Source organism: Diceros bicornis, chromosome 25, assembly GCF_020826845.1.
Source record: "Diceros bicornis minor isolate mBicDic1 chromosome 25, mDicBic1.mat.cur, whole genome shotgun sequence".
Classification (NCBI taxonomy): Eukaryota; Metazoa; Chordata; class Mammalia; order Perissodactyla; family Rhinocerotidae; genus Diceros; species Diceros bicornis.
Window position 1 is genome coordinate 41,695,961 of NC_080764.1, and position 12,721 is coordinate 41,708,681.

At 37.4% G+C, this 12,721-nt stretch overlaps 1 protein-coding gene across 4 annotated transcripts in view; it reads right to left on the reverse strand.

Moving 5' to 3' along the window:
- Window positions 1-12,721, reverse strand: part of NAV3 (neuron navigator 3) — a 558,397-nt gene that overhangs the window by 135,675 nt on the left and 410,001 nt on the right. For all 4 annotated transcript variants that reach the window (XM_058568737.1, XM_058568736.1, XM_058568735.1 and 1 more), the window contains 3 exons: window positions 10,582-10,690; window positions 9,526-9,909; window positions 387-506 (listed from right to left, as the gene is read on the reverse strand). In XM_058568737.1, coding sequence (XP_058424720.1) covers window positions 387-506; window positions 9,526-9,909; window positions 10,582-10,690 — 613 coding nt within the window. The remainder of the gene's footprint in view (window positions 1-386; window positions 507-9,525; window positions 9,910-10,581; window positions 10,691-12,721) is intronic.

Genomic DNA, 12,721 nt, shown 5'->3' on the forward strand with positions numbered 1-12,721 from the left:
TTTGAAATAAGTTTTAATCTTTACATCATTAGCCTCCAGGTAAATCTGACGGTATCTGAATTGAAAGAAATCTATCAGCCAGGGCTCTTTTCAAGTGAAGAATATAAGTCTATGTTTATAATTTTGCTTTTACAGATATTAAAAGTTGCCACCATGTAACCTGAAAATTTTTAAATATTCCAGCAACACACCAGCAACACAATTTTTTTAGTATACAAAGCTAAAAAAGTCTTGCAAGTGAAACCACCTTAATTTTTTAAATGTTCCAAAATAATTATTATTTATCAAAATAAAAAGTCCTTTGGTTTACACTGTAAAACTCCTAGGATCTCATTTATGAAATTGCCTTGTGCACTCCTCACCATCATGTATGCTGACTGCTTTACCTGTCTGCATCCACTGTCACATCATGAACTCCTCTCTGGATGACATCCCTGGAAGATGTTGTGTCTGGTATTCGGTTCAGACTTCTTGTATACAGGTTGAGCCCTCCATCTGTCATGTACCTGAAAGTAAATGTCTAATTAATCAATAGAAAATTAAAAAACCTCACCTGTATAATTTAACTTAATAAACAAACTGTTCACAATTTTCAATAATTATGCAAATATGCTTTATTATAGTTTTTCTGTATAAACATTCTACTCACCAGGAAGAATTAGAATGTCTTTTCAACTTTGTTAGGAAATCTGTCTTCCTTGCTGCAACAAGTAACTAGCCTATTATAAAACCTTCCTTTTTTCCTCTTTTGTTATCAATATGTTGAATGGGCTTGTAGATAATATAACTCTTAGCAAAATAAGAGCAAGATAATTTCATGAGCAAGATACTGAGAAATGACTCTAGAAAGTTGGCTCCAGAAACCATGATCTTACCGACCATGCATTGCTGTCTAAGCTGAAGGACCACACTGCCTGCCCCACTTCCTGTCTCTGAGAACTACCTCTGTGCCATCACAGGATCACCACCATTCTGCAGGGCTGCTAAACCCTCACAGTCATGTTCCTATTAGGTAATCTTGCTTCCTTGGCTATAGGGGAATAGACTAGGGTAGGTAATCTCCTACCCCCTCCTGGGCTAATCCAATTTTTCTCTCTGGAGAACTAAGATTAAGAGACAGTTCATCAGTCTTTCTATGTGGATAGAGTTGATGATACTGAAGACCCAGGAGCTGTGAGTATCTGTCTTCACCAGATGTCAAGCACCACAGAGAAAGCCGGTCAGCAAAGGAAGAACAATGACATAGATGCAGAAAAAGGAAGCAGAGACACTTGGCCGTGTGGTTTCAGCTTCACAACTTGCCCTTGGGTTCTAGGAGATATCTCTACTTCTTTATAATCAGGTTTCCAATTTGCTTAAGCAAATTCAAGTTGATTTCATTTTTTGGAATCAAAAAAATTAATCACAATCATATTTAATTGAAGATTGACCAAATAGTTAAAGCTAAGATTATGAAGTTGGCTAATTACCTACATGATTAGTAAATTCTGTCCTTATGAGTTGAAGGACCTTGAATAAGTTTCTTAAACTGTGCTTCAATTTCTTCCTCTGAAAACGGGAAGAATAAAATCTACTGCAGATGGATTTTATGATAACTAAAGGAGAAATATATAAAGCTCTTAATATGAGAACTCTATAAATAGTAGCTACTTGTTATTCACAATATCTCTCTATTTTTAGTTTTTTGAGGAATCTCATACTGTTTTCCATAGAGGCTGTACCAGTTTGCACTCCCACCAGCAGTGAATGAGGGTTCCCGTTTCTCCACAACCTCTCCAACATTTGTTGGTTTTTGTCTTGGCATCTATAGCCATTCTGACAGGTGTAAGGTGATATATTAGTGTAGTTTTGATTTGCATTTCCCTGAGGATTAGTGATGTTGAACATCTTTTCATATGTCTATTGGCCATCCATATACCTTTTTTGGAGAAGTATCTGTTCTTTTCCTCTGCCCTTTTTTTGATCAGGTTGTTTATATTTTTGTTGTTCAGTTGTGTGAGTTCTTTATATATTATGGAGATTAACCTCTTGTCGGATATACGATTTGCAAATATTTTCTCTCAGCTCGTGGATTGTCTATTCATTTTGATCCTGATTTCACTTGCCTTGTAGAAGCTCTTTAATCTGATGAAGTCCCACTTGTTTATTTTTTCTTTAGTTTCCCTTGTCCGAGTAGACATGGTATCCGAAAAGATTCCTTTATGAAAAATGTCAAATAGTGTACTGCCTATATTTTCTTCCAGGAGTTTTATAGTTTCAGGTCTCACCTTCAGGTCTTTGATCCATTTTGAGTTAATTTTTGTGAATGGCGAAAGCAGATGGTCCACTTTCATTCTTTTGCATGTAGCTGTCCAGTTTTCCCAGGAGCATTTATTGAAGAGACTTTCCTTTCTCCACTGTATGCCCTTAGCTCCTTTGTTGAAGATTAGCTGTCCATAGATGTGTGGTTTTATTTCTGGGCTTTCAATTCTGTTCCATTGATCTGTGTGTCTGTTTTTGTACCAGTACCATGCTGTTTTGATTACTATTGTTTTGTAGTATGTTTTGAAGTAAGGGATTGTGATGCCTCCAGCTTTGTTCTTTTTTCTCAAGATTGCTTTAGCTATTCAGGGTCTTTTGTTGCCCCATATGAATTTTAGTATTCTTTGTTCTATTTGCGTGAAGAATGTCACTGGGATTCTGATTGGGATTGCATTGAATCTGTAGATTGCTTTAGGTAATATGGACATTTTAACTATGTTTATTCTTCCATCCATGTGCACGGGATGTCTTTCCATTTCTTTACGTCATCATGGATTTCTTTCAACAATGTCTTATAGTTTTCATTGTACAGGACTTTCACCGCCTTGGTTAGATTTATTCCTAAATATTTTATTCTTTTTGTTGTGATTGTAAATGGAATTATCTTTTTGAGTTCTCTTTCTGTTAGTTCGTTATTGGCATACAGAAATGTAACTGATTTTTGTAGATTGATTTTGTACCCTGCAACTTGGCTGTAGTTGTTGATCATTTCTAATAGTTTTCCAATGGATTCTTTAGGGTTTTCTATATATAAAATCACGTCATCTGCAAATAGTGAGAGTTTCACTTCTTCGTTGCCTATTTGGATTCCTTTTATTCCTTTTTCTTGCCTAATTGCTGTGGCCAAAACCTCCACTACTCTGTTGAATAAGAGTGGCGAGAGTGGGCACCCTTGTCTTGTTTCTGTTCTCAGAGGAATGGCTTTCAGACTTTCCCCGTTGAGTATGATGCTGGCTGTGGGTTTGTCATATATGGCCTTTATTATGTTGAGGTACTTTCCTTCTATTCCCATTTTGTTTAGAGTTTTTATCATAAATGGATGTTGGATCTTGTCAAAAGCCTTCTCTGTATCTATTGAGATGATCATGTGGTTTTTAATCCTCATTTTATTAATGGGGTGTTTCATGTTGATTGATCAACCCTATTTTCTTAATCAACATAAAGATATACAACTCTACCAGTATAGAAACTCCACGTTTTTTAAAAAAGCTTTATGGTGAAATATATCATGTTTATGCAAGTGTATAAAGTGTGAGGTGCATATTAAATAATAATAAAAGTAATATCAACTTTCATGTGTCCATTGCCTGGCTTCAGAAATAGAACATTTCTGGGCTCTTCAGTGTCCCTACAGGCTCCTCCCAATCACATCCCCAACTCTCCTTCCAGAGATATCCACCGTCCTGGGTTTTGTGTTAAGCATTCCTTTACTTTTCTTTATGGTTTTATCACAATATTGTTTGGCATCTCATGATTTGAATTTTATATAAATTTAATCACACTATATGTATTCTTTTGTGGCTTTTTTCCTTCACTTAAAATTACATTTTTGCGAGTCATCTATCTTGATATGTATCATTGTGTTATTCATTTTACAGTTGTATAGCTCCATTTTTCAAATGCACTATAGTCTATTAATCCATTTAACTATTATGGATATTTGAGTTGTTTTTAGTCTTTCTGCTGTAACAATTCTGCATGAACACTTATATACACGTTGCCTTACGCTCACAGACAAGAGTGTGTACCTAAGGTCTATATCTAGGAAGGTCGTAAGAGAGACATACACATATTCAACCTTTCTAGTCAATGCCAAATAGTTTTCAAAACAGTTTCAGAATAAACTCCTACTTGACTACAGATGTAAATTCTCATTTTGGTTTTAATTTACAAGTTGCAGATTACCAAGCAGGTTGGTAATACTTTTACTTTGTTATAGGCCATTTATGTTTTGTCCGTGAAATGTCTGTTTAATGTCTTTTGCTCATTTTTCTATTGGATTTTATGGGGTTTTTTGTTTTGTTTTTTTTGGTTTGCTTTTTTCTTTCCTCACTGACACTAATCCCTTATTAGTTATACGTGTTGCATATGTTTGTGGCTTATATGGGGTTTTACCCTCATACTTTTCTCTTGCTTATCTTTATGTGAAATTAATTTTTCTGAATAAAAAGAAACTTGATTTAGATACCTTTCTAACTTCACACAGTAACTGCTTCTGTCATTTTTATGTAGTGTTTAAAAATGTGGTAATTAGCTTTTTGAGATTTTGAACTCTGTTCCCATCTCCCACTTTTATCTGGAACTTCTCTACCTTCACCTTTATTGCCACATCCTGTTCAATTTGCTTCTACTCCCTGAAGTTTCCCTCACTGTGGGGTCCTTTCCTGGAAGGCAGCTGTTCCTGGACAGTTTAATAAATGCATGGGGACTAGACTGCTCCATTCCCCTCAGTCATGACCTTGGGCCCTTACTCTCCCTGGCTGGTCAAGTGGTCAAAACCCCTCCCAGCTTCAGCTGCTATCTTCAAATGGGTCCTAGTCAGTTTCTCGTGACTATTTTGGGGCTCTTCTGTTCTCAGTGTTATCAGATGCCCCCCTGCTACCCTCTGTTTCTTCTTACATGGATACCGATCCCATGCTGGTCCTTCGGCTCTTGGCTGCTTGTCCCCAATTGCTCATACTTGGGGTTTGAGATGACACTTTGTCATCATCATTTTTGTGTAAATAATGATCATTTTTTTTTTGGCTTTGCTATCTAGTTGCTTTGTCTGCTTTGGTGGGGATTTGGGAAGATCAAAACCTCTGCTTCCACTATATCTTACTAGAATTCTGTTTTTACATTCACTATCTCATATCAGCCACCATATGTTATAATTAGCTATTTTTCAATGACATGAACACACAGGGCATTGAATATGTGTGTGTGTGTGTGTGTGTGTGTGTGTGTTTTAACTTCAAAGGAACTCCAGTTCAGGACCTTCCTTTAGAGTAGCATAGACAATATTAAGAATTGTCACCTAGGTCAAAAGTGCTAGCTAAGAAAATTATACTATAAATGAATGATTGCTGTGAAGTTCTGTTCTGTTTGTTTGTAAAAAATCAACTCCTAGGAGAAATGTGTACAAGTAGACATGTAGACAATCTCACAGGGTCAGTACGTCATGATGGTTAAGAGAGCAGACTGGAGCCAAACTGCTTAGGTTCAAGTCCAGCGTTGCTACTTACCAGCTGTGTGGACTCAGGCAAGTCACTGAAACTAGCTATGCCTCAGTGGCTTCATCTATAAAATGGAAATAGTGACGAAACACTTGCTTCTTCTAGTTATGGTGAGATATAAATGAGTTAATGTATGTAAGATGCATAGAACATTGTCTAGCACATAGTAAGTGCTATCTAAATGTTGGATAGCGTAACCAGCTGTAACTCTCTTACCTTAAATATGAAACAAGCAGAAGCATTAAGATTAGGAATGTGTCGTTTCCCATGTAGATCCTTTTACCTAACTCAGGCAACCCTGCCCTTTCCAATGTTATCATCACAAAGCTTACGAAAGGAGAATTGAAGGAGGAGCAAGGGAGAAGCAGTATTAAAATACCCACCTCCACTTTATAAAATGTCATTCCTCAGAATTCAATTACCTTGTGCGTGGGTCATGTGACAAAGTAGAATTTTAGGTTATATTCTTGGCCCAACTGTTTACCACTGTGACACCTGCAGAAACTTCGATTTCCACCCAAATAAAATATGTGACTTTCTCCTCAATTTTCCAGCGTGTTCCTTTCTGCTTCATAAATGGAGACTTTTTCAAAGAGACTCATTATAAGTAAGAGGCCTTCCTCCGACTAATTCCTAATTACTGGCAGATTCACATCCCCAAGTGTTTAAAGTAATTTTAAAAAGGGAAGAAAGAGATAAGCCTTTGCATGCTTCAAGAAATTTTGAATTCTCAGAATGTCAATTAATTTTCTGAGTTCTATGTAAAGTACATGAAAAAACGAAACTCTATTCCCATTTACTTCATGACCTTCCTTGTGGTTACACGAGAAAAAAATCCTATATTAAACATCTTCATTCACTACTATGTCTTTTGAGCCTTTGTCCCTTTAATCAATAAAACATTTAAAAATTTTTAAACATTGGGAACAGAAAGTTAACCTTGTGATGTAATTTTTTCATGAGTTGTAGCACAGACATTTCTATGCCTTTTATTCTTACTTAAAGAAAACAGCATCAAATTAAAAGTACCCTGGGATGTCTCCAGGCCTCTGGTCTTTCCACTTTTTAATTTTAGGCTGAGACATCAGGCTGTGTCCAGAGATGCCAACAATGACACACTATGTACACTGGTGAGCAATGAAGAAGTACAGCACATCCTGGGTGTCCCCCATCCAATATCTTCCCAATCACACTTGAGCTGGGACCAGCCACATCGCCTGCTGACATGTCTAGTCACCTTCCACCCGGGGAACAGAACTCTGAGTCATTCTTTAATTTCAGTGTCCTGAACTCTACCATGGGAATGAGAAAATGTATACGGCCAAGCAGGTAAACATCACCAGAGGGAATTTTCATACAGGATTTGTGTTATTTTCCACTTTGTGGTTTTTTTCCTTCTTCTATTTTAGATACTAAATATGAATGACTTTGTTTGGTAACATAAAACATGTAAACCACTGGTGCATATTTAGTGGACTCATCTGTGGAACTATCCAAGACTTCATTTGAAAGATAGACAGGGAACAAAAATGGAGAACAGAAGTCTGAATTGGGTTTGTACTGAGGCATGAAACAGGTAGGAAGGACAAACGATATAACAATATTTTTTTTTTCTCATTAGTGAGTTTAGCAGAGACTAGCCAGCTCTCATTAAACCAGTTTCCTCTTCTTCCTGGGCACACAGCTGAACCATAGTTCCTGCCCTCGCTTACAGTTAGATGTGGCAAAGCAGCTTTTCTGGATAAGGGAATGTGGTAGAAGTCATATACACCGCTTCCAGGCCTGGTATATATGAAATGTTCTTACACCTGTGCTATTCCTCTGTTTTGCCATCTGCCTGCTAAATATCAACGCCCAGGGTGACACTGGAAACCTGGTTGCATAATAGCAGAATCACTTACCATCCACCTTAGTTTCTGAAAGACTACATGGTATACATTCCCCAACTGAAGGTCAGAAACACCAGTGAGGGTTTGATGTGAAGGAGGAATGAATTTCTTTGCGTTGAGATACTGGAATTTTGAGATTTCCCTGTTACAGAAGTTAGTGTTAACTAATACAGCTAGAGTTCTGGAAAATACAAAATGCTTCTGAGTATAGGTATGCCATATATTATATGCAGAACCCAGTTTTTTTAAAAATATGTTTTTTAAAAAACTACTTATATAAGAACGTATACACACACACTTACATACATATGTGTATATATCACTCTTCATTTATTGAATAAATGAGCACCTATGAAAATACAAAAACACTAGAATGTGAGTCACACGTGGGCAGGTGCTGTGTTGATACTGCTCACCGTTGCACACACAGTGCCTAGAGTGTTGTTGACACATCGGATGAAGTACAAATATTGTTTGGATATACCTATACATACATAATTCAGCCCATGATCCCTCTTCTCTCTCTCTTCTTTCCCCAGGAGTCCTCATGCCTCCCACGATTTCTACTATCTCCTATATGAGATCACACCCTATGATTATTAGATTATTAGTCATTAGGTTAATGACTGTTAATGATAACAAATGTAATTGTGATGATGACGATAAATTTACTGAACACATATTGTGGCAGGCCTTGTGCTAAGTACAATTTTGTGGGTTATTTCCTTCATTCCTAACAATTTCGTGGAGATTCTGCAATTTTATCCTTATTACAGATGACAAAATTTGGGTAAGTTAAGCTCTCAAGGAGGCCACAGACTGCAAACGGTAGCAAGGGACCTAACTCAGGCACTCTGACTCGGGGAACTCCACTGCTTCCTACCCTAGTTAACCACAATCTGTCTCCCTAATTCTAAACCCCTGGCAACTCAGGTAGGGTGGCTAGCAGGAATGGACTGGTGGATATCAGGACACCAGAGCAGAGCTATGAATCTGATCAAAAGCTCTTTTATACTTTTTAAAGTCTTGTCATCATTCCAACAGGCTTTTCATGAATGAAGTCAGGAAAGGTTATTCATACAGAAGAATGATGTCTGACCCTGGTCCTCTCAGAAGCATAAGGACAAAGAATAGGTCAAAACCTAGACTCACGTGGAAAATATAAAGTTAATTGGGAAGCTTTTCCCTGCATTACAGAGCTTGGGTTTTGAAGTCAGACATATCTGAGCTCGAACGCAAGTCTGGCCTTTCATTAGCATTGAACAACTGGGGCCAATTGGGATCAGTCTCCTTACCTGTAAAACAGGTATAATAAGATTCACCTCACAGGGGTTGGCGGTGGGAGGGGGTAAATGAATTAATATCTTTAACGCACTTAACAAGAGCAAAGTAGGTAATAGGACGTGTTCAAAAGGGCAATTACAATTATTAATCGAAGTAGTTTTAATAGACTATCCTATTTACTCCATTCAGGCTCATCCTCAGATTGTACTAGATATTCCAAATTGCCAAAATACTTTAAGAGTTTTAGAATCACAACATTTTTTTGGAATGTAATAGGAAACAGAAGGAAAACAGGGACTACCATTAAAAAAATCTGATACCATCAAAAGAGAGAAAATAGATTGAAACTTTCAACTCTAAAATGATTTTCCCTCAGGTTACATTGGAGGCACGTAATTGAAGAATGCTAGAGAATATTTGTTCCTCAAAGCAGTTAAAGGCAGCTTTGACAAACCAAAAACAAAAAACAAAAATCCAGCAGCTCAGCAAAACTCCCCTGTCTCCTTCCCACGTCCTTCACTACAAAATCTATTATTTAAGAAGCATGTGAAAATCACTCTGAAAAACACAGGGCATATATGTTTCTCTAAATGTGTAACAATAGAAAATTTTAGTGGCTAGTAGTAAAAAGATTTTATAGAAATTTTGGATATTTTACTTTTTATGAATGAACAGAAGAGAGAGCCTGAAATATCCTCAAATAACTTTAGATTTCTCACATTTTCTAATGACTTTGTGAACTACCTTATATGCCCTTTTTGCTGCTAATGCATCTTACCAGACCACCTCTCCTCTCTACACAGTTCTGTTAGGGACCTGGGCCCAGGGCCACTTACCCACTGTTGATGTCATCAGTCCTGAGACTTTTCCCAAGAATATCACCATCACTCATATATCCACCAACATCAACTTCAGCAGACATGTCCAGGTCACTGCTTGCTTTTTCACTCATGTCAATTTGTGACATGTTTCCCAGCCGAGAGACAGCAGCTCTACGGAGAGGCGTTGTGTACATGAACCTTGAGGGGTCTGTGTGGATGAATCGACTGGTACTGCTGCGAGGGTAGCCAGCGCCCAGGGAGGGAGCATCTCCAGCCTGAAGTCGAGGACATGCCTGACCCAACCTCCAGGTCATGGGAGTGGGTCGACTTGTCAAGTTGGGTATGGTCCTTCCATTCACTTCCGTTGTCACAGTGCTGTCAAATGTTGTCTCCAGGGTGCTGTCAAATAAAATGCAGAAATAACTATACTCTGGTTCTCTTGTGGCCATAGACCAAGAATGCATGAAGACAGAAAAGCCTAGAGTTGAGAGTCATTTCTTAGAAGTATGTCATTTTCATGAAAGCCAAATTATACATTCATTTTGAGATTCTAAACACCTCTGCAGATATCAAAATATAGGAGGGGGCATTCATTTGCAGTTTTTTCCTTTCAAAAGAAAGGCCATCATAGCATTTTAGATAAAACAAAATACTGTTTCACATTTTCAACAAACTCTTAATTTAACACATTGTAGCCTTCCCAGAACTACTCTAGAAGTTAACTACAATTATGTTTGAAAGTCTCTCTACCACCCCTCCCCAGATGCATTTCAACTGTAACTTCCGCCATCATTCGTTCTTTAGGCAGGCACGAAAATCCACTTAGTAGTGATGATGGTGGTTTCAGTAGCTAATTCAGTTTGAATGGGAAACTATGTCAAAGAAGAAATGGATAGGAGAAAAAAGTCCCTGGGTATATGCTGAGAAGTCACCAGTTGATCGTCATGTAAAATTCAAGTGAGAAAATAGGAAGGGAAAACTAAAATTCCTTCTCTATCATTATAAGAGTTTAAGTGCTTCATTTTAATTTTTTTCCTTATTGGCCCAGCAATATGTAGAATTGAGAAAAACCTGTGGCTTATCTGGGTCCCACGAAGACTGGACATAGTCTCTTCTAAATTTTGCCTCAAATCTGCTATGTTTTTAACTGTTCTCATTCTTCTTGTTTCAGGGTCTTCACCTAGAAAAGTAATATAATAATAAATTTATTATTCATGTCATTTACTGTCCTGAGAATAATTATATGCATAATATAGGTAATATAAATTATTTTTCCAGAAAGTAAAATGATAGGTAGGAAATTTCAAATGACTATTATTATCTGAAAATTATCATTCCTCTTTCCACAAATAAAATGTGAAAAGAAAGAAATATAATGTTACAAATAATAATTTGAAGTGGTGATAACACAATAATACTTTGTTGGTCTATGACCTTAATCATTGCAAACTGAGAGAGTCATTTAAATACACTGTTAAGTACTCCATGTTTCCGATCTTAATTTAAAAATCTGAAATTATTTGGATCCCAATTATTTCTATAATTATCTGTTTCAAAGTGTACTCAGAATAGTTGAGATAAACTTAAGTAGCAAGAATACATTTGGACTCTGGGGAATAAGATAGAGGACTTTTCTTAGAGAAGCAATATCTTTTTAAGTCTTTTATTTTATTAGCCTTATGGATCAAGATTCACAACAATGGATGGCTTCATTTTTAATTATTTCTCCATTTTCTACAGGGAACCAAAATATCCACATGTGACACTAGAGTTCCAGTAAAGTCCTAGGCATCTGAACTCAGAACGTGTCTAATGGGCATGAAAGACACAGCTCTGCCAGCGTGACAAATGCTGGCCTTACATAATCATTTGGGGGCAGAGGTGCCATTACACCATCTCGTTTATGGCCATGTAATACTTCCCAGGCCAGTGGCCATTTGAAGCTGGTGCATCTGGATAACAAGAAGAAAATGGAAAGAGAGTAGAGGAAGCATAGCTTTTATTCTGTTCAATTTAGTCTCAGGAGTATATCCACTGATGAGAAATTTTAATAAGAAAGAAGAAGGAAGAAAAGAAGGAAGGAAGGAAAGAAGGGGAATGGATGGATTAAGAACAGGGAAGGTATGGGAAAGAGAGGGAAGAAAAGGAAAGCAAATGAAGAAGATGGTAGAGAAGGGAAGGGAATGGAAAGGAGATGAAAGGAAAAGAATAAGAGAAGGAAAAGCGACGGTAGAAAAGTAGCATATATTAAATTCTAGTAGGAAAACTGTCACATAGACAAGTCAAGATGCATATCGACAATCTGTTTTAAGAATATAGGCAGATATTCAGCTTGTTAATTTTCTTCCATGGCATTCATGTCCGATTTGTAAAAATATACAACAAATGTACCCACTTAACATTTATAATATAATCATAGATTTGGTGGGGATTTCAGAGATTGTCTTGCCTTACCTCTCAACCAATGAGAAAACTCATCTATGTCTCATTTGCTTGTGAAAACATTTCTGAGGATGAGTAACAATTTGCCTCCCTTTAACTTCCACCCAGTGGGCCCAGTGGCTCTGAAACCAACTGGACAACTTTATACTGTCTTTACCGTCGCACCACTCAGACATTGGAAGACACCTGCCAATTCCTCTATCTTCTTCTTCTGTCAGACATTACCACATTGTTCATTATTCCTCATCCTGGATGGTTGCCAAAACAACCATCATTCTGCTGCCAGTCTAAATATCTTTCTTTTAATTTATGAATTATTTTAATGATTAAAATATGCTTAATAACAGCACTGTTATTTAAAACTTAGAAAGTACTGAAAAACTTCCCTAAAGTAAATACATTTTTAAGAAATAGAGGGGCCGGCCTGGTGGTGCAAGTGGTTAAGTGCGCGCGCTCCGCTGCAGTGGCCCGGGGTTTGTCAGTTCGGATCCCGGGTACGCAGCGACGCACTGCTTGGCAAGCCATGCTGTGGTGGCCCATATAAAGCGGAGGAAGATGGGCACGGATGTTAGCCCAGGGCCAGTCTTCCTCAGGAAAAAAAAAAAAAAAAGAGGAGGATTGGCAGATGTTAGCACAGGGCTGATCTCCTCACACACACAAAAAGAGAAATAGAAAAGCACATGTTGTGCCCTTATGCACATGGCATAAGCTTTTCCTACACTAATTCGTCATGTAATCTCTAAACTTATAGATTAACACGCTTTTAAAA